At 42.3% G+C, this 22,353-nt stretch overlaps 1 protein-coding gene across 2 annotated transcripts; it reads right to left on the minus strand.

Moving 5' to 3' along the window:
• Window positions 1-1,635: 1,635 nt before the first annotated feature.
• On the minus strand, window positions 1,636-19,442 carry ITIH4 (inter-alpha-trypsin inhibitor heavy chain 4). 2 transcript variants are annotated; one of them, XM_059479987.1, is made up of 23 exons: window positions 19,368-19,442; window positions 17,306-17,466; window positions 16,800-16,904; window positions 15,720-15,882; window positions 15,510-15,620; window positions 15,297-15,425; window positions 14,318-14,434; window positions 13,573-13,741; window positions 12,466-12,582; window positions 10,710-10,891; window positions 10,131-10,313; window positions 9,420-9,559; window positions 8,666-8,814; window positions 8,214-8,246; window positions 7,817-7,864; window positions 7,548-7,580; window positions 7,059-7,112; window positions 6,259-6,297; window positions 5,660-5,773; window positions 4,848-5,022; window positions 3,321-3,475; window positions 2,469-2,571; window positions 1,636-1,972 (listed from the first exon to the last, which is right to left on the minus strand). In XM_059479987.1, exons 1-23 carry the CDS (start codon window positions 19,440-19,442, stop codon window positions 1,897-1,899), a joined length of 2,631 nt encoding a protein of 876 aa, XP_059335970.1. In that variant the 3' UTR covers window positions 1,636-1,896. The 2 variants fall into 2 exon arrangements, with proteins under 2 accessions (XP_059335970.1, XP_059335971.1); XM_059479988.1 differs by lacking the exon at window positions 7,548-7,580.
• Window positions 19,443-22,353: the final 2,911 nt, after the last annotated feature.

Genomic DNA, 22,353 nt, shown 5'->3' on the forward strand with positions numbered 1-22,353 from the left:
AAGGGAAGGGAATATAGGAAATCAGAAACCCACCAGAACTCACCTTGGGGCTTGGAAAGCACAGGAGGAGAGTGACTAAACAACAAATTAAGTCAAAATTCAAGTGAAAAGTGGAATGGCACCTACTTACAGAATGGAAAGCACAGTGCAGAGAGCAAACAGCACTACATGGATATGGCAGCTGCAGCCAGGCACACCAGCAACTTTGGGCTGCTGCAGAAAGCACAGAAACCTCTGTCAGCACAACTTGTCTATTCAAAGTCAGATAAAATCTTTGAACAATGTGAGGAGTTTCTATTGTACCTTAATAAATTCCCTGGCCCAGAGCTTCTTTGCAGCAAGGGAGAACTGCATTAGCAGGGCAGCAGCTGCCTGGGAAAGCTCAGCACTGCAGTGTGAGTACAGCTCCCAAGCATGGCCTGTGCCTGACTGAGCCTCACTTAAAGCAGAGGGTGCCAGGTGAAAGCTGCTCCAGCCTTGAGCCACTGCTGCCTGCTCAGTGCTGTTTGTATCCCTGCTGCTGGCAGCAGGTGACACACAGACACCCCACAACTGAAAGCAGGGAATATTTAATTTACAGCAACTCTGCTGATATAACCCTGGATCAACAGCTTGTGATTCAAACCCCAAGTTCATCTATAATGGAATCAGATTGTGAAGCCTGCTTTTGATGCAGTGAAGTGAGCAATCTGGTACTTCCAGTTTCCAAATTCCACAGTTGGTCATGTAATTTGTGCAGCAAAATCAGCACCTTGAAAGTACAAGCAATTCACACAAACATATCTTGGCATTGTGTCTGCACAGCTCTTTCAAAAACCAGGCTTCTAATTACACAGTTTGTTTTAGATTATTGACTTTGGCAAGAAATTGTTTATCTTTTAGTACATTGCTTTAAAATAAAAAGGTTTTTCCAGTAATCTATTATTGGCATGATAGGAAGAAACTTCTGTTAAACTGCCTATAATGCTGGCATGTTTACAAGTTCAAAGATACAAAGGAACTGAAATTCTAAAACAAAATAATTTTGGAATTAAAACTTACAAAAAGCAGAAGACTGAAACTACAGCTTGGATATCATGGGCAGAGGCTTCTGTGTGTGTGTTTACTCTGCAGTGTTACCTCCATGCACAGCAGGTTGGGTTTGAGATGTTCATTATTTGTAAAATTCTTCCAATGTTTGCAAAATGTATGAAATGGAGCCAAAAAAAGCTGCTAACTTTTGGGGTTGAAATACAATGTTTTGCAATCAGAGGTTTTGCAACCAGCCAATGGCTGTTCTGCAGATGTTTCCAAAAGGGAGCCTCAGAGACTTTTGCAACAATGAACCAGAGCACAGCTGGTGTGGGTTTGCATCACCCCATTCACTGCTGATTCCATGAGCTTTGAATGGTCTCACAGAACAACCCCCAAGAGAGCCCTGATACAGCAATAAAATAGAAAATGAGAGACATGGTAAACTAACACTGCCTCAATCTTCATGGTGTTCTCACAAAACGCATGGTTCAAGAACACCACCATCTATAACCTGATAAAGTCCTAGAGATCTATTACTGTTTGCATGACACATTTGTTGGCTTGGATGATTCCACTACTGATTTTTCTTTGGAAACTTAAGTCCGTGTGTCCATATCAAACTGTGAGCTGATAATGTCAATTTTATTTAGTTCATTCACATAAATCTTCAACAACAAAACCACATTGCAATTAGAAACCATTTTCAAGTAGCAAACAAGCAAGGACCATTATATCTTGAAAGTATAATTATTTCAAGATAAAACATCTGTGACACATATATAGAGCAACAGTAAGGGTTTAACTGTGTGGTTTTCTTGATGAAAGTACCAAAAATACTTGGAAGAGCTTCATTTCCATAATTTCCTTCAAAGATTTTTTTTTCTAGGGAGTTAGCTCTATTGACCAGCAGGAAACAGGTTCACTGGCTGACTCAAGCCTGTAATCTTTCTTGTACAACCTGAAATGAAGTCAAAAAAAGAGAAAATATGATGTGATAACACAATCAAGGGGCAGGGTCAGAATTGCTCTGATGTGCAGATGGTACCAGGAGTCAGAGGCCTGGGTGGGCAGAGCTGCACCTCAGCACTCCCAGGACCTGCACACTCACACTGTTTTTTCCCCATCACAGATGTGTGCTAAAAGTAGTTGAAGGATAGAAAATTTTCCTCATGGTAAATCCAACTGAGGGAACACTCTCCTTTTCCAGGCTAACAATGCAAGCTGTACCCCCAGGGTGTAATTATTTCCCCCAATGAAATAGGAGACTTGAGCCCTGTAGCATCACTTAAACAACAAATGCAAGCTTTTGGGAAAAAATTAAAATGCAAGTTATTTACACCAAAGAGGTGTGTCCTTACAAACACTCCCTCAGTTTAATTTCTTTAGATCTCTGGTATTTGCTGATAAAACACATCTCAAAGCACACCCCCTCCCCTCCCCTCCATATCTGGTACCTGGAAACTTTGTGCTCAGATCCAGACACTCTCAGGAGTCTTTCCACAGCTCTCTGATCATTGTTGGAGTTACTCCCAAATTGTGCTTTTGAATAAAATTGACCTAAGCAACAGACATAGAAATTATTAAAAATTACAAACCAGCTGAGTGTTGTTGTTTGTTTAAGCCAAATGGCAGCTCTAACACCAGGAGAGCAGCTCTTCATCTCAGAAAAAAACCAAAGATCAAGTTTGGATACTCCATTAGCAAGATTAGAAAATTCCTCTGTTTCATCTGTGATCTGCTGTTATCCCTAACGCTCTCCAGGGGATGGTTCAGCCTTTCTCTGATGGTTTTTCACAATTATTTCTTCCTTGTGGTTTTTGGAATACAGAGCCTCTCTTTTTGCAAAGTTTCCAAAACAACTTCAACTTAGGTCCCACCAGGATTTTTGGAGCCAAGATGTTCAGGAGCAGCTGGCTTTCATTTCCTAACCATGATTGTTTACAATTTTTTGCCCATTATTTATAGTCTGTTATTTGACATCAAATGGATTTTCTGCATCAGTCATGTCATTCCACAGTACTGTTGAGGTTAAGCCCAACTATTATTTCTGTCTTATTTTAACATCTTCTAAACCCACAATGGGCTACTTAAGGTGAGTGGAAAAGCATTATGTTATGTGTTATGTTTCTAGAGTGAGACCTCCCCTTTTTGGGATTGCTGGGCAGTTAAAGTTCAATGTCCAAAAGGAATCAATTAAATGCAAAATTTCTCAAGAACTCCCCAAAACAAACTCCTGACTAGAGTCTCATTTCAGAAGCTGAGTTACAGGAGCATTCTTTGCTGCACACATCCATGCTGATACACACCCAGAACTCCAGTGACTTTGTCTGAAAAACGGTCGGTGTTCAAGAAATAGAGCCCAAGGAAATCTTCTGGAAACCTGACCAAGGAAATTTTTACTGTGACTGTATCAGGCAGTGATGCTGTAACACTCTTTTCCTTTTCAACTGACACTGTCAGCCTAGGAAGTAAATGACAAAGTTATTTCCAAGAAGAATGTGAAGAAAGAATATGTATTTAACTAACCGACATTAATTAATCAAAATAACTTCATTTTGGCCTTTTATCTCTTTGCAATTGCATTTTTCCTGATCTGTTTGTAGTTATCTTTAAGGTAGAAAATATTGAGTAGAATATCTTTTCTCTCCGTGCTGCACAACGGGTCTTGCAAATATACCAGTGGACAATTTTTTGCTGATGAATACACCTTATTATTCATAATGACAAGAAATGCTTGGATGGGAAAAAAAAATTCTCACCATTTAAATGAGAAAAAAGGTAGGCTAATAAAATAATTAATTTTTTTTTAAATGAACAAGTAAAATTTTTTTCTTGGGTATTTCACAAGTTTTTCAGATCTTGCCTTTCTTCTGACCCATTAATATTATTGTGATCCCAGGTGGTCTTGGAGAACACAGATGTCACTGTCCTTTTGCTCCCTGCAGAGAGGATTAACAATGCCACCCCCAAAGTGCTGATGCAAGTGCTTGGGTGCTGGATTGAAGCAGGAGGATCATTCTGCTTGGCAAATTATACTGGGACATAAATCCAGCCAGCTCTTGGCTCTGTTTGGAATGCAAGGATAATTGAAAGCAGTTGTTGTAGGAGTTGTTATTGTCTAGAGCTGTGTGTGTGGGAGCAGCAGTGTGTGTCCTGTCTGCCCCAGGCCAGCAGGGGATCCTTGTGGAGAGTTGTTCCAGCAATATAAAAAGGCTGGGGGAACCAGCTCCACTCAGCTCTTCCTTGGGGTACTGAAGGATCCTGCTTTAATTACTCCAACAAATGAGCTCTGCTTTTAAAGTATTCCTTCTCCTACAGTGGACATTAAGTTATTACAGACAGCTATTCCAATGCTTAATGCCTGCCCATAAAAAAATGTCAGCTTCCCAGATGGGAGTTATTGCTAAAACTGAGGAGAAAGAAAACCCCAGCCTGTGTGGAGCCAAGAGCTGTATAAAAGGGACAGTAAATGTCAAAGCCATCAGTGGCAGTGCTCGCTCTGCCCTGGAGGAACACAAAGGGGCTGCTGGTGGCACCAGGCTGCTCTGCATGGCTCCTTCCCTTTGGAACATAAATACATGAATAACAGGCTGATGGTGCAGTTGTTCTGGTTCTCTTTACACAGGCATGAAGAATTAAAATTAAACTTATTTTCTTCTCCATATTTGAAATGGGGGATTATAAAGATACTCTGCTGGTACTCACACTGATATACTTGCTGGAGAAGGGCATTTGGAAGCACTTACTTCAGGTAAATGGGAAAGGAGAGGCCTGAATGAACAAAGATCTGACACATTTTCAAGTTTAGGAAAAGACAGGGAGATGTTTCTTACCCCTGGATGGTGGAGGAGGTTGACGTTGTCCATGACAGCCAATTGTTGTTGTTATTGTGGCTTACAAGGATTGCATGAGTGTAGACATGGATTTGCACAGGGGGATTCACATAGCTGATATCAAACTGCACAAAGTGATTTATTCCATCTCCAAGTTTCCCCATCACAGTGAGACCTTTAATACAAATGTGTCAGGTGATTCTTCTCTTAAGGTACAAGTGATCTTAATAAACCTGCTCCAGTTTTGTTACTGAAATGACTGCAGGGTCTCAAACCCACTTTTGTGGGGCACTTCTGGCTTGTAGCTCCACATGCCCCAGGTCTGTGGTGGGGTCTCTAGAGCTGGTTTAACCCCATGCTTCCACCTCCTGCACACAGTTGCCTCTGTTCCATAATCAGAGCAGGTGCCTGGTGCCTGGGCCATGGCTCCTCAAGGACGGGACCACAGAAAATCTGCTGTGCACCCAGAGCATGCACCTTTCTGTTGACACACAGGGACCATAAGGTTTAAGGTCTCTGCACCCTCCAAAGCCCCAAGGGCTGGATAGGAGAACACTATAAGGACCAGGGAGGATGTAACACCAGGAGGAGAAGGGGATTCTCAGCCAGATAGGTGAGAAGTGCCCCCAGCTGTTGCACTGTTAATATTGCCTAACAGAAAGGCAGAATTTACCACAGCCTCTCTGGTCAGTGCAAGGCAGCAGGTGTGAGATGTCACTTCATGAGAGGGGGTTATTCCCAAAAACACCAACTGCACTCACAGACCCAGTGACTTTCCTTATCTTGGTGTTGGGGTAATGTGGCTCACTCACCTTGCTCTGGATCTGACAGCAGGGGGACAGAGGTTTGTGCTCTCTCATCAATGTTTAAGCAGATTCTTTCATTTTGTCTGGGTAATTGCAAGAGAAGTTGTGGATGTTCACTGGCTGAAAAGAAAGAAGAAAAAGTATCAGCAACAAAAAAAATCTAGCCTCTGTGCTGGATAGTTACAGCAGAAATAATTTATAGATTTATGCCTAAACAGTAGTTACAGCTTTTAAAGGACAGAATGATTAAAAACTAAGTAATATTGTTGAAAAGCATACCAGACACAGCATCTTGATATGAATGAAACCAACAGATTTTAAATATAGAGTTTACTAAGGACAAGGAGCACTTAAAAAGGATTTCTTTTATCCTGCATTTCTTATATCCTTGAGCCTGCATTTCTTATATCCTTGAGCCACAGAGGTCCTCTCATGGAATACAGGAATACTTTCTACTTAAATGGAAAGAACTAGCCAAGGTTAGCAAGAAGTGGTAAAAGGTTTTCACAGAGTTGATGCAGTCAGAAAAAGCATTGTTGCATGAAGAAGTGTACATTACAGTTACATTAGGAATTGAAATGGGTATAAGGATGTGTGTCACTCACCAATAGGTTGTGCTATTTTGGCATGTCTGAACCTGGAAACTGAAACAGTCAAAATTATTAAGAAGAGTTTAATGAAACATTTTTCTGTAAGTCAGTTGATGAACTGTCAGGAGTATAGTTCAGGCATGGCTTGAGGAAAAAGGCCATGAAGCCATGCAATTGAGAGAAAAGTAACAGGTAGCTGTGAAGCAGTTCCAAAGCAGTTCCCAGCCTGACTTCTATAAACAATTAGTCTCTCTCAGGCATCATTGTATAAACAATAAGGTTCTCAGGCAGTCTTCCCATAACAAGTGAAACACCCTCTCTGGGAAAAGATGGCACCCTGGGAACAGATATGGAAGTTTTGGGAACTGTTCATATCACAGTGGGAACACTGGTTTTGTTTTGTGTAAACAATTGTCGGTATTGTAAAACAAAAGGAGTGGTTAGAGTTTTCTCTGTTAGCCTATCGTAAACCTGGATTTTGGAATATGCATGAAGTTAATTAACACTGTTATTTAAAGTGACTGATCAATCAATAAATCGGAGTTCGATGCATTAAAGGATGGTCGTCTCCCCCTCACTTCAACAATGAACCAGGACAAATGCTTTACAGAAACCTTTTAACAGAGCTCTTCACTGACAACTGTGGAGAGCTTGGCCTAAGACGAGCTGTCCCAATGGGGGAAAAGAGCACAAGGATGGGCCTGTGCTCAGCTGGAGCCGTAGCAGCGTTTAGAGCTGTGTTTTCAAGGGTCACTGGGCAGTGTTGAATGCAGCACACCCAGCCCAGCCCCTCTGACCCCACTGTGAGCAACTACCTGTTGAAAACATCTTCCTGTTGCTGCCACTTTGGAGCTCAGAGCGCCATCGATCTGAAAGAAAAGGGTTTTCCCAATGTTTTGTTGCTTTGGGTTTATGCCTTGCACCTCCCTCCCCACACTTTGAAAGAGGGAATCTGTCCTGCTTGCTGTCCACTGACTTTTCTGGATACCCTAGGACTGGTGAATTATTTTGTTCTTAGCTCCATTTCTTTCAGCTTACTAATACATGCTTTTCCTTATCTTTCACATTGATTTTCATGAGGTATATTTTCTTTATTCCTGAAAAGGGACCAATATTGTTTTCAAAAGTTTATAGTTCATTATAAAATATCTGAGGACTGAAATACATATAATAAAAACTAGATTGTATATCAAGTGGGCATCTCCAATCCAACTGCACTTATATACAATAAGGTTGGTATGACCCTACATATGAAATGAACTTTATAGAATTATTCTGAGGAGAAACAGAGGAGGAGTACTTACCAGCAAGTCGCCCACCCCTCAGTGCAATCCCAACTGGAGAGAAAAAAAAAGTGTGTCTGTGTTTTACTCATGATTGCATTACATCCCTTAGAGGAGAGGTTCTGCTACTGAACTCCCCAGCAGCACTTTGAAAGAGGCAGCTTCTAGAAACAGGGCAGCATTGTGATTCTCTTGATATATTTCTGTGAAAGAACTAGAACAAACCCAAGGTTCTTCACCTATAAAGTTATTATTCAAATAAATGCACTTTCCAGAGAGGAAAAACATACCTGAATCATCCTCCCCAGGCATTCTTGAGTGGAGTCTTTGGAGAGATGCTTCACACGTGGTAGGAAGAAGCAGAAAGCATCATTAACAATACTGACTTGAAGAACTACTTTTCCTCAAGAGCATAGATAATTTTGACCTTTGAGACTTTCTGAATGGAAGATTTTCTCCCTCTGTCCCTGTTATCCACCTAAAACCTGCACAGACTGTAGCAGGCATCGCTTATAATTTACTTCACAGATTTTTTCCAATCTCAGATACTTCCCTCTACAGAACAACCACCATGAACTCTTCTGTTTCTTTTGGTTTTTGTTTGTGGGTTTTTTGTTTTTGTTTGGGTTTTTTTGGTTTTTTTAGAGACTATGAAAATATGCTACTGGAAAAGAAGAAAACACTTACCTCCTGCTGGAAGTTTCTTGGGCTTCTCATTATCTATGAAGAGGAAGAGGGACAGATGAGTGTCACAGAGTTAACACTGAATTACTTTACCCATGTGAACCAGCAAACTGGGACAAGGGCTTCAGGTGATGATGTTTTCTGGGCTAAAGGATGGGTATATATAGCATTTGCAAAACTCTGACTGAGGCCATGCTTTCCTCCCTACATTCATAGTAACAGCTATTAGACTACCTTTAGTTAATATTTAAACAAACTATTTTCCATTTCCATTGAAGTGATTGTTTCATCACTTCACCTTTCAAAACAATCCTGCATGCTTTATTTTGAAAAGAAGCCAATCCCTGAACTCCTGCCTCTGATTTGCCTTGTTACATCACTATCAAATGAACCTAAGTGGAAGTCAACAACAGTGACTCAAGAAGAGCAGAGCATTTCAGGGGGGCTGTTTTTACCTGCCTCGGTGGGTTTGTTTGCCAGCTCCTCCTGCTGCTGGGGTTTGGTGACCACCATGGAAGTGAGCGGTGTGACAAAGCTGTACCGCAGGGACAGATCCAAGGCTTGGGCCTCCAGTGCCTTCTGGTCCTCTTCTTGGGCTGAAATACTAAAGTCTGTGTTAATGATGGAGCAAAAATGTGTAGGGACTATGAACAAATAATCTGCAGATTCCTTCATGTATTAGCTGTGTCTCCTCAGATATTTATCATTGAAGGGTCAGTAGTCTTATGGGGATAACTCAGCTGTTCATGTGCCTGAAATTATGGAAATGCTTCATTCTTTGCAACATGTAGGGTTTAAATACATAAAAGTAATAGATACATGGTCTGTGAAGTATCTTATGGACATCCATATTGTTCTATTCCCTAAGTATTGCCATTTCCTGATCTACAGACAATATTTCTGGGTGTGCAAGAACAGCTCAACACAACCCATACAATTGAAATATATTTCATAGTCATTTCATGTAGAATGTGTTACATTATGTGTTCATATATATATGAAATTGAATGTTGTAGTGCTACCATAAACTGAAAGGCACTTCATGTTCATCATACAGTAATGTAGTATTCTCCCAGTATCTTATGTTTATGGTACCATCTGGAAAAATATTTATGTTTCTTTGTATTTTCTGATTGTATAACTTGTGAATAAGGAATTTGTGCTTTGAGAAGTTAGAAGTTTGTTATGTGAGGCATTAAAATCTCTTACGCTTTTTCCAGAAGCTGCTGAATGGTCAAGTAAGCCCACAGTCTCTCTATGAAATTCCCAAAGATGTATCTTTGATTTTGGAACACTTGCTCCTTCTCTTTGACATTTGCTTCTTCCTTAAGAGTCAAGTTACTCGTGTGCTGAAGTGGGAGAAAACTGACCATCAAAAGAACAGCTCCATAAACTTCAGCTCTATAAACTTTATTTATAGTCACATTATGAGACTTAATATCTTTCAGTACCAGCTGTCCTTCAATTTTGTTCTTTCCCATTGGAAAATGCATCCACAAAGTATCTAAAAAGCATGCATTTTAGATTTCTATTTCTGCACTTGAAACAATGATGAAAAAAGGAGTTAATTAAATTCTATTTCAGCGTTTTTGAGGTAAATAACTGAGATTTCCTACTTCATTGTAACAACAGAAACCTAAAAGTGCTCAAAAGGCTAAAATACTCGAATTTTGTTAAAGAATTAAAACAATTAAAATTTCTGTTTACTTATTTGTGGGTATTCTTCAAGGTTTTTCTTTTGTAGCAAATTCAAGAGAGAGTAATTTTAACAAATTATCTGAGAGATCAAACAATGAGAAAACTGAGAGCCCAAATGTAACAAACATATACTAAACACAAAACACTTCTTGAAGCCTTCTATTGTGCCACAAAAGACAGAAGGGAGAGATGTGTTTCACAATTAGTAAACTAAACACTTACTGACTGAGCTTTAATTTCCACTGGCAAAAGATCCAGCTCATTGCTAATTTTTCCAGACACTATAATTTCAGATCCTTCAAAAAACAGCTTGAAATTGTTCTTGGTTAATCCTTCAATGGAATTTTCTGGATACTGCATTTCAATTTGCATTAATATTGGGGTAGCCACTTCTTGATAAAAGCCCTAAAGAAGAGCAGAAGGACAGGGAACACACACAAATGACAGCAAAATTGTGCAAAGCAATATGTTGAATGTCTAAAGCCCTCTTAAAAAGCTTTTTCTTTAGCAGTGCAAGACTACTGCAAACTCAGAAATTGTCCACTTCCCCTAGACAATTTCTCTTTTTGTAGTAGAGAAATGTGTGAGTTTCCCAGTTTGTCTGAATGTGACTGATTTGAAAACTTTGAGTCATGGATAACATGGAGAGTAAAAATCCTCAGATACCCCAAAATTGCCTTCCTCCCTCAGCTGAAGTAAGAGGTAAACTCAACCCCAACATTTAATCTCAGAAAATCTGTGATTTTGCTGCTAGAACTAGATATAAGCTGAGGCTTTCCTGGCACATTCCTTACTCCTGACCTGGAGCTGCAAGGCTGCATCAGCATTTTCGTAGATACGCCGTGCTATTCCCCCATTGCTCAGGGCCATTTTCTCCAGGAATTTATAACTGACATCAAACCCAAAGCCAAGGCAGAAAAGAGCATAATTCCCATTGATTGCTTTCTGAAGGTTTTCTTGAATTACTTCCACGTTTCTCTCACCTGTAAATGAAACAAAAACACCATTGTGGGTTTGGGGCTTTTCAAGCGCAAAAAGACTGCAGCAGTTTAATGGAAAATTCTGCCTGAAGTTTTTTAAAATAATTCAGAATAAAATACTAAAAAAATAGGGGATAAAATGCTAGTAATCAAATTGGAAATGAAACCACAACTCTGCATGTGGAATGCCAGAACGTGATTCTCCCCCCTTAGTGATTTTTATTAGGTTCTTCTGATGTTGTCATGGCTAAGTGCAAAATATTTTATAGGATTACAGGGCCAGAGGAGGTTTTTAGTAGGGAAGGGACACACACTACAAGTTAACAACATGAGGGATGGATACACTTCATCAAGCATTCAAAAGACAAGTGCCATCCATAAAAATTATGTGTGTCAATTGAGAGAAGAATGGATTAGTTAATGGTGCAATTCCAACAAACTGCCAATGAAGTCAGCCATGCTTCTCTCCCAGCCCCTTTGTGTGACAGAGAAAAAGATTTTCAGACCATCACCTTATTCCATTTGAGGAGCTGCTGATGGCCATGTAGTGAGAGCTTTTCCATCAGCATTTCCAGGCTGAAGCTGTCACTGTCTGCAGCAATACCATGGGAGCAGCTCAGAGTTTTCTTTTTTAGCTGCTTTGCTATGGAAGACAGTGTAGGCAATAATGCCTGACACTCCACCCTGGCCTGATTTCTGACTGCTGGATGTGGGGAGCACTGGAGACTCACTGTGGCTATGCTGGGGAGGCAGCACTGTGAGCTGAATTTTATTAAAAAACCCAAACAAAATCAAGAAACCCCAAAGCAGAATGGCTCACACAATCTAAAAGGCAGAATGAACTTATTACAGGCTTACAGATGAAGTACTATTGCTGACCTTGGAGTGATGCTGGTGCTACACTAAACTAAGACAAACCCCTATTCAAGACAAGGGAGTTTGTGCCATTGCTCTGGGAGTTGCTTATTTCACCTGATAGCTCAATCTCAATCCTTTGGCTTGTGCTGTCACAGCTGATCACTAATTAAGACATGGCAAAGAATACAGAACAAGAAGCACCTTGAAAATATCTTAAGTTTGGGGCACGGAGGGTGAAGAAGCACAAGCAATATCTCTCAAATAGAACTGTACACAGTATCTGCAAAATGTCTGTATTTTGTCTCTAGGTATTTCACTTTTCTATTTCAGCTGTGTTTGGAATATCTCCAATTCCCTTGTGTTTATAAACTGGGAAGGCAACAGTATGCAGCAAAACAATTCCCAGCTGAAGGATGTGCAGTCATGGGCAGGCAGGCTGTGCCATCACAGCCCTCAGCTGAAGGATGTGCAGTCATGGGCAGGCAGGCTGTGCCATCACAGCCCTCAGCTGAAGGATGTGCAGTCATGGGCAGGCAGGCTGTGCCATCACAGCCCTCAGCAGAGCCCTCTTATAACCCCCCTCTCCAGATCCAGCAGTAGCTCAGCCTATGCATTCCAAAGCTCCTCCAAAACATGGGCTAGGTCTATCAATATTGGGATGCAAGTGTAACAGATAAAAAACCCCAGAAGAGGGAGGGCCGTGCATAGCATTCACTCACCAGAAGTGGGCTGGCCATCTGTCAGCAAGATAATCATGGAGACGCTGTGCTCTGGCAGCCCCTCGGCTCTGTCCAGCATGCCCACGGCAGCCAGCAGGGCACCATTGATGTCTGTGCCTGCAATGACAGCAGGCATTGCTCACCTCAACAGCAGAATCTGCAGAGATTGCTGCCCTTCATCTGCCCAGGCCCTGCAGACTTGTTTAAAGTTTTCTGCAGGAAGTAAACCTTCTGAGAGAGGAGGATTTAGGGACTTCGCCTACTGGACTTAATTACCGGGTGTTATATTGCTGCAGCAGTGCTAGAATATTCTCTTGGGAGGATTTTCCACACATATGTCATGGCGAATACAAACATGTCTAGAGCCATTAAAAATGCTTAAGTAAATACATTGTCATCTGTTAACCTATATTTAAGAAATGTTTCCCTGCCTTCTATAAGAAATCAGAGAAAAGAGCTGAGCATGGGTGGGTTTATTGGTGTTAGTGCCTAGGGTAAGGAAACTTCTGCTCATACTGACAGTCTAACATTAAAGGGAGACAGAGCCCTTGAGCTGTGCTTAAAACTAAATAATAACACCAAGCACACTGACTGGTGCAGCAACTGAAATGCCATGTCTGTTTGGCCTATTTTGTTTATATGGCATGGCTTACAAGGGAGTATTACTTTGGATATGTTTCTTTTATTTTCTTTTTTTTTTTTTTTTTTTTTTTTACAAGGGGACACTTGATATAAATAGAAAAAAAGGTCAGCAAATTGCTATCAAATGTTGAGTAAGTTGCCATTTTTCTGTAGAAAAAGTGTGCTACTAAGGAATCTCCTAATTGTCTCTGTGATAAAAATTGGAAACAAAACTTTGTGGGTTTGGTTCATAGATGTGCTGTAAGCATCTCTTATGTACTATATAACTATATCTATCTCATAATGTAGTCACCAGTCTGACCACTCACAGGCTTTCTTTCCCACTCCTCACTTATAAGTTTTAAAAACTGACCTGCTTTGTAAGCACTAGTGGTAGCTCTGGGGCACTATATAACTAATAAAAATAATTATTTTCTAAGCAATTAATTCCACTAGGTGCATATTTGTGGCTACAAGAACGTGTACCTCCCCTGGCAGTGAGAGTCTGCACCAGTGCTGCAGCACTGGCCACATTCTCCTCCGTGGCTGGCAGCAAAGAGCTCTTCCACTCCACCACTTTGTGGTTGAAGGTGATAAAGCTGAAATGATCTTCTTGGCGAAGGTCCTGCAAAATCTTCAACAGGGCATCCCTTGTCTGTTCCAAGGAGAAAACAATGATTTTGATAATTTCCACTTCTTTGCCAGAACTGGGATTGAAATTACAGTGTAATAAGGGAGTTCTCTACAGGTCTGTTCCAGATGCAGCCCTATGCCTTTATTAAACTCTAATGGTATGTTTTAGGTTGGGACCATCAGAAATAGACAATTCACTTCACTTACAGACACAAAATCCAACCTATGAGGGCTGTAGGGGGTTTGTCTGCTCTCAAACAGAGCTGCATCCACAGTCATCAATAAACATAAAAAACAGATAAATTAACTCTCTAAGCTTCATTAAAGAAAAATATAAGCACAAGAAGTTCTGCAAAAATACAGAAGGTTCTCTCTGCCTCAATGTTTAATATCCATGAAAATAGTTGTGTCAGACAAGAGTTACTCCTTAGTAACTTCAATATATGCATATGCATTTTCAAGCGCTTCTGTAAGTCTGAACCTTTTGCTGTGCACAAAACCAGTGTGTGCTTCCAATGAAAAATTCCCAGTTGCTTCCTCAGAAGGCTGGGGAGTGTGTGCCTGCTGCTAACAGAGGTCATGCTTTGAGGGAAGTTACCTGTTCAATTTTTCTGCCTGTCATGGAGCCACTTCGGTCTATAACAAAGATGACATTTTTGGGAAACACTGGCATTTCTTGGGGTGCAAAGTAATGGACAAAATACCCATTGACAATCTGAAATACAGAATGTGAAATCACCCATAAAAGTACATCTGAATAAATAAAGAATAAATCTTAACATTCTGGCACAGCAAGAAGTGGGGAGCATGCTCAGCATTCTGCTCTCTCGATAAGCTCAAATAAAAGAACTTAAATTAAAGAAAGTAAAATGTATTTCCTAGCTGGAAGCAAGATTGTCTGTAGAGAGAAAATTACCAGAGAGCAGCATGTATACATACATATATATTAGACATCTCAGTGCCATAAGTATGATATATGCATATTATCACTGTGTATCACATTACATCTTTATCATTACCTATGAGTACATCTCTTAATGACTGTGGTTGCCACCTTTTAGCACACCCATGTATACTTCATTAGTGAAATGATATTGAAAATACTCTATTTTATTCCCTAGAATAGGCATCTGTTCATAAATATTTGTGAAGTTCCTGCTGTATTTAGTTATTACCTCAGTTACCACAAAACCACAGAGACCAAGCATCATTTGAAGTGATATAAATCACATTACTCTAAACTTCATTTACAGGAAGCCACAAATACACCTTTAGAGGAGACAAAATAATAATTAAAAAATACTGCAAAAAACCATCTATGAAATACCAATATAGATTGGGCATTTGAATAAAATTTGAAAGACTGATTTTTTTTTCCTAAGTGATCCTTTTTTTCAATATACCTGGATGTCTCTGGGGATTACTATCACCCTCAGCTCTAGCTGACTGTGGATTAATGGGAAGAGATTTTCCTGTCATTCTTGGTGTTTCAAAGCAAATGTTGCTGTTTTGCTGATTTCACTTCATATTCATACTTATCTGTGATCTAAAAGCATTTTCATTTATATATTTTTTACCTGTATATCACCTGCAGTGGCTTCTCTCTTAACATCATAACGCACAACAAAATCACCATTGAGGAGCGTTTCATCAAGTTCAGAATTTTTCTTCTGTTGCTCTAGAGTTGGCTTAAATAAAATATGAGCCTGCAAAGCAATCAGAAAGAAATCTCTAAAGCAATATAACTTAGAGCAGCCCCTGGCAGTAACCTCTGGCAGCTGCTGCTTTACCTTGGTTTCGTTCTGCTCTTTGGTGAGCGCCTCAGTTAACTCGTTTGTCATGAATGTGCTGTCTGTCTCCAAGAAGTGAATGCCCTGGGGCTCGAAGATGTGCACGTCGATCTGGCAGCAGGGAAGTGAACATCAGCGTCTCAGAGGGAACATGGCTGTGCTAAAACCCACGGCACTGCTCCCTGCCCAGCCCTCCCCAGGACAGCTCACCTGGAAGTGCTTAACGAGCTGCTTGGGCCGGACCTTGATGAGCAGCTCGTACTTCCCCAGCTGCCGCTTCAGCAGCTCCTCGTAGGTCAGCTCAAAAGTGACTTTGCTGGCAGCTGCGATGCTGACAGACACGTGGAACTGCTCCAGCCTTCTGTCTGTAATTCTGGGGGGGAAAAACAGTGATTTACCTCCTTGTGGTGGCTGCAGTTTGAAATAATTTGCACACTTTTATTGTGGCCCCTCCAAGGGGCCACATGGGATAAATAAAAAAAAAAAGAATAGCAGTAAATATTTTTCATCATAGAGAGGATTTTTTACATTGCAGGTGCTATTATGCACATCACATATTGAACATTACATTAACATGTCATGAGTGCAAGCTGAGAAATGGAGCAGAAACCCCTGCATACCTCAGAGGGAATACCTGTGAAGCACATATTAAATAAACCCTGAAACTGTGATATCTGTTCAAATGCCATGGTCCTCTGTTTCTGCAAGGAGGCAGACTCAGCACTGAGCATCATTCCAGCATGGCAAGGTGCTCTTGAATGACAGTGACCAAGGCTGGATGGAGCTCTGAGCAACCTGAAAGGTGTCCCTGCCCATGGCAGGGGGCTTGGAACTAGATGATCTTTCAGGAGCTTTGGCCCTGAGATTAGCTCAATTGGTCAGAGCATGGAGCTAGTAACACTGTGGCTGTTGGTTCAATCCCTTTGTGGACCATTCACTTAAGAGCTGGACTTTGTGATCCTTGTAGATACCTTTCAAGAACATTCTGTGATTCAGTGATTCTGTGACAGCAAGTCCCAAGGCACTGATAAACAGGGATGCTTCAATGGAGCCCATTGCAGGACCACCTATACATCACATTTATGTGAATTTATATATATGTTAAAAATACATATATATGCATATACACACACACAAAGATACACTGTCCCTCTTACCAAGAACCCAAGACTGAATTTCACTGATTTGTCCCCACTAGGATGAGGCTATGTGCAGGATTTAATCTGCCCCTAGCCAAACAGGAAGCCAAAGAGGGGTGTTGGGGCTGCCTTACTCAGAATAACAACGTACTTGATGAGGCCAGCGCTCTGTCCTTGTGAGACTGCCGAGTCATACTCGTTTTGAGCAGCAGCTTTCTCCTTTATTATTCCTGGGTATTCTTCACCATCAATGGACCTGTTTGGTTTCCATGAAAATTAATTCATATTAGAAGGAATGCACTGGGGAAAGAAACTCAGCAGAAATTTTTTGTGGCTCTCTGGGCATGAGCAAGGGACGCTGGCTCCCAAATCCCTCCCCACCCAGGAGGATGCCAGGAGCCACCACCAGAAAACAGTCCTTGTCCTTGCAGAGTCTTGAGGAGGCTGGAGCAGGAGAAACACCACCACTGAGCACATCTATCACCCACCCTATGCAGCAGGCAGCCTGGCCCTGGGCACCTCTTTTCTATTTGGCTGCTTACTACTTAGCCCCACAGAGCACTTTCACAGAGGACCCTCTTTGTGCTCCTTCTTTGAGCAGAAAATGAACCCCCCTCAGAGCTGCCGCCTTTACACTGCAGGTGAGGACTGTCCTACATGGAGAAGTTGGTGATGAAGGCTGTCTTGGGTAACTCCACTTCAAAGGTGGCCTCTCGGGACTCATTGGCTCGGTTGACGATTCTGCTGGTGATGACAGTGTGAGCAAATCGTGATGTGACCTTGCAGTCCACGTGGAGGCTGTATATTTCAACAGCAGGCTGGAAAAAAATAAACAGACTGAGACAAACAAGCAGGTTTTGCTCCCAGACCATCCTTACCTGGATGATGCTGTTGGAAAACTCTGATGAAGAAATGACCTGTTAGAAAGCCTGGCTGGAACTGGGGAGGGGATTGTTCTGAACCAGTCTGCTTATTCCCTTCTCTGCAGCCACAGCCACTGTCCCATGCAAAGCCTGCAGCTACATCTGCATTTTGCTGTTCCACAGAGGATTCTGTTGAACCTTTTTCTCTCCTTGGGGTACAGTCAAGCTGCTGCTGCATCACCCCATGCATTGCCCAAGACTTTCCTCAGGAAGATCAGAAGCCTCTTTAAGCCTGACCCAGGGAAGGTCCCTGTTTTTTGTGCAACTGTTTATTTGCTCTCCCAGCTGTTGACTTTGCTTCCTGTTTTCCAGCTTGGTATCTTGTGTCCCACAGGATGTTTAGCAGGCTCAAAACCTCACATGGCTGTCCCAACCTCTCACTGGTTACACAAGCAGAGATGCCCTTTGAGCACTCAGGTTTCTCCTGGTCTGGTTCTTCCCTTGATGGCCAAAGGAGGAGGGCACCATTCTAGAGCTGCCTGGAGCACCCCAGAGGGTGGCTGGACTGAGAACTGCCTGGAGCACTTGCCTACATGGACACCTCCTTTTGCATTTGGGATGTCTCTCTAAAGGCCTTACCCATGTTCCAGCAGTGGCACTAAGAAAGGCTGATCTGGGCATCACCAGCCTCACAACAGTCCAATAACCGATTAAAACAAAAAAGCTCAACAACAAAGAATATCTTTGCACTTCCATTTTTACTTTTCCAGCCTCCGAGTCTTTTGAATGGCTAATTATCTTTAGCTATTTTGATAATTAATCTCCTGTACTTTGCTTGCCAATTAATAGCATCCAGTGGCTTCTCCTCCATTAGGACACTGGCTGAAATGCAAAACACGGCTGCCCTGCCATACTCAAACCTGCCCATGGCACATTCAGGGTGAGGTTTTCCATAAGGAACACCAAGCCCCAAGCTGTGGTTTGTCCTGTGCAAAATTTACCCAGTGCAGAATCTACTCTGCTGCCACGTGCCCAAGGGATGCTGCAGGGAGCAGGACCTGCATCTCCTGCACTTTAGGCTGTGGGCAGCACAACCCAGGGGTCAGTGGGATGCAGCATGGGGAGGAGCTTTGCTGTGCAGAGAGGGCAAGGAAGCAGAGAGAGCCAGCCCCAGGCAGGTACCCACAGGCAGAGGCACTGTGGGCCCCATACACCCCATCCATGGCTTCCTGCAGAGCTCTCAGCTGCCCCTGAAGCAGCCACCAGGCCTGGCCCTGCCCCCCAACACCTGCCTGCATTTCAGTTCCACTTCACTCTCTTCTAAATAGGCACAATGGACAGAGAAATCTTCTGACCCAAAGCTTCCTCTTCCTCTCAAATACTGATGTTTTTACAATGCCACCAGTCACCACTCTGATGGTACAAGAGAGAGTTTGCTCCTCCAGCCAGTGCAAATAACTTTCTACTTCTCTCTTTTCCATTCCATATTTATTATTAAACACTTCTCAGAAACCTCCTGGCACTGCTTAGTGCTTGTTAGGTCCTGTGTCAAGATCCAAACCTCATCCAGGAGCCAAAGCAGAGTTACTGACCTCTCAAATTTGATATCTTACATTCCAAAGGAAGAGAATCATCAAACACATCTACAAGCACCTCCTGCTACATTTGTACTACAACAATCCGAACAAACAATCAAAATGACCTTAAAAGGACCCAAAGCTCTAAAATCTCAACACAACCCACCCAAGTGTCCCTGGGAGGTGGTTACCAGAGGAGTTACCTGCACTGCCTGGCCAGTTACCACGAGACGACCGCATCAGCAAATGAGATATTGATAATAAAAATAGAGCAAATACCTTCTGATCATTAGTTTCTGCTAACACTATGAGTGAGGAAAAGACCATCAATGCAAGCAATGTTCTCTGCTCCATTTTGGAAAAAACCAAAATTTCAAATGAAATCTCTATTTATCTTAATCAGTTAATGAATAACATGTACTTGGGGATATCATGTAGGCTTTGAAGAGACACAGAAATGTAATATTTACCCATTAAACATAGGTAAAACTTGGACTTGGTTAATGCTTATTTTTCCAACAGATCTTTGCTCTTAAACATTAGAATTTTAATGTTTCATAACACATACAATTAGGAAATTTCTATATTTTTTAAAAAATTAGATTTCACTGTGTCACATGTAATCCCTTGGGCAGATGACTTGGTCTGTGCAAGAAGCTGCAGGAATCTCTACCATATTCCACAGTAATAATTGGAAAGAGCACATCCTTAACATTATCACAAGCACTTCAGAGATTTGGAGATTGCCAGGGCAGGCAGCATTCACATGAGATATTACAGCTGATGGCTTTCTCAACCTTTGTGCCTCCCTGCCCAACTGGCCATGATCCTTGGTAGGTAATGCCATTCATTGTCATAAATTAACACAAAGATCCTGTGGAAATATAAGCATCTGTCTTTTCTTCATGCCTGTTTTCCAAAGTTTCCATGTGGAGAGCAAGCTTCTGGTGGTCTCAGAGTTGCAAGGAGACACTAAAGCACAGCTCAATAATTTATTACTTACCAGACATCTACAAGTTCACTACAAAGAATGTGCTAAGCACAGTCTGGCCTTACAAGCTTTGTGCTTTAAGTAATTTTAAAAAAATAAACTTACTCCTTTCAGGCAGACTGCTTATACTACTTGCAAATACCACATCCTTTATGGCAGGACATGTAAATATATATCTTTTAAAGGACAAAAAATTAAACTGCAATACATTCTAATAACTTGTACAACTCATGTAATGCTTTAATCCCTTAAAATACACGGGATTAGACACTTAGTGGCCTAAGAGCTGCAAGAGCCAAAGCTTTAATTAAGTGGATCTGTCATCAGTTTTCGAATGCTCATGTGTAAGATCACACAGATGTTAAAGAGCTGCTTTTGTTGCACAGATTTAGGCTGCAGCATCAGCTCTGCCCCTCACATTTTTAGATGAGGTCCACATTAAAGACAGGAAGACCAAAAACAATGTCCAGTCCTTATTGTCGCACTTGGAAGCAGCACAAGTAAATGAATGTGACAACATCCTGGAAATAGAGCTGTTTACCCAATCCCCCTTCTCTGGCAGACACCTTACTTGGCTTCCCTGTAGAATCCATGTGGGACACAGAGGTTTCTGTGCTTTATTAAATCAGCACCAACATCTCCAAAGCAGGGTCTGAAATACAGCACCCCCTGTCCTGCTACCCCACCTGCAAACCTGCAGGTCAGGCCCTTGTACTGCAATAAGGAAAGTGACAACATTTTGCCCTACTTGCCCCTTGCCACCATTTCTATAACTGTTGAACAATCTCCTTCCACCTTCTCAACACAGGTTAATTAAGGAGGGTTTGTTGAACCCAATGCAAAGGCAGCTCCAGTATTATCAGGGCAGGAATTTTTTCCACTGTGACTTTTTTCATGCTCTAGAAGGATCTTTCTTGGGAAAAGGCTCTGCCACATGTACATACCTGTGAGAGGCCTGTGCTCCATGGAGAAATTGTGCCCACTAAAGCGAGGAGGTGCGGCCTGGGCTGCAAATAATAATCTTTTAAAGTGAAAAAAGCAGGGCAAGGCAATGCAACAGCAATATCTTTAAAGAAGCTTTCCCCTTAAAGCCAAAGGATTTGCTGCTGCCTTAAGTGAGCTCCTCTCCACAGCCTCTCTGGGATTTGTGTGGGCATTGTCAAATTTTATCTGTCAGGTGTTTAGGACACAAATGCCAAATATGATGCATTTCATGGTGCACAGAGAACTTTGGCATCACTTTTACTTCTTAATCATGCCTAGTCTGTGTAAAATAAAAGTAGTTTATTTAACTAAGGTGGCATCTGACTTACCATCCCCAGACTGCAGAGACCCAGGGTGTGTGGGAAGCATGGCAGGCGCCCACAGAGGTTCCTCTGTGTTTTAGCACAGATATCCAGCTGAGAAGAAACACTCTGGGGTTTGGGAGAAAACAGGTCTGGTGTTTAATGCAGTAAATTAAGAAGCAAACAGCATTGAAAAAAAGCCAGCTCCCCCTCAGAGTGTGCTGGTGTTGTACAGAGACACTCATTGGATTCTCATGTCCACGGTAAGGCAGGACATGGCGGCTGGGTCTGACACCCCACTTCTCCTTAGATCTAGTGGGACAGGAGGAAAAAGCCACTGGGTAACGAGCTGAAATCCCTCACTCGGTGCTGGGGCACTCTGAGAGCCGGGCCTCTGTCCTCACAGCTGAGCTACATAAAGGGAAATCATGGCATTGCTGCCCAGAAGGGTGTGAGGGGAGAGATATGGGGGAGAACTGTGAGGGAAACTGTGAGGGGAGAGTCATGAGCGGCAAACCGTGAGGGCAACTGTGAGGAAGGAGCCGTGAGGGGAACGCCGTGAGCGGGAACTGTGAGGGGAAACCGTGAGGGGAGAGCCGTGAGCGGCAAACCGTGAGGGGAACTGTGGGGGGAGAGCCGTGAGGTGGAAGCTGTGAAGGGAGAGCCGTGAGCGGGATCTGCGAGGGGAGCGCCGAGAGGGGAAGCCGTGAGGGGACAGCCACCACCCTGTGCCATGCCGCCACCGTGAGGGCCCTCGCCAAGGTGTCGCTGTAAGCAACACAGTTCTGGGCGAAGTCTCCAGGTTTCTGTGCTGCCCCTTTGATCAGCTCCTCCTCAGATCCCCTGGTGTGAAGAAATTACACTGACACTGTGTCATCAGGGTATTTTTAAATTGCATTTGACAGACAAAATCGTTGCCTGTAGTGCCAAAGTGCCCACGGAATTATTCTGAGCCCCAAGTGAAATGAGTCACCACAGTGTGCCAAGC

The sequence above is a fragment of the Ammospiza nelsoni genome, chromosome 11 (assembly GCF_027579445.1).
Source record: "Ammospiza nelsoni isolate bAmmNel1 chromosome 11, bAmmNel1.pri, whole genome shotgun sequence".
NCBI lineage: Eukaryota > Metazoa > Chordata > Aves > Passeriformes > Passerellidae > Ammospiza > Ammospiza nelsoni.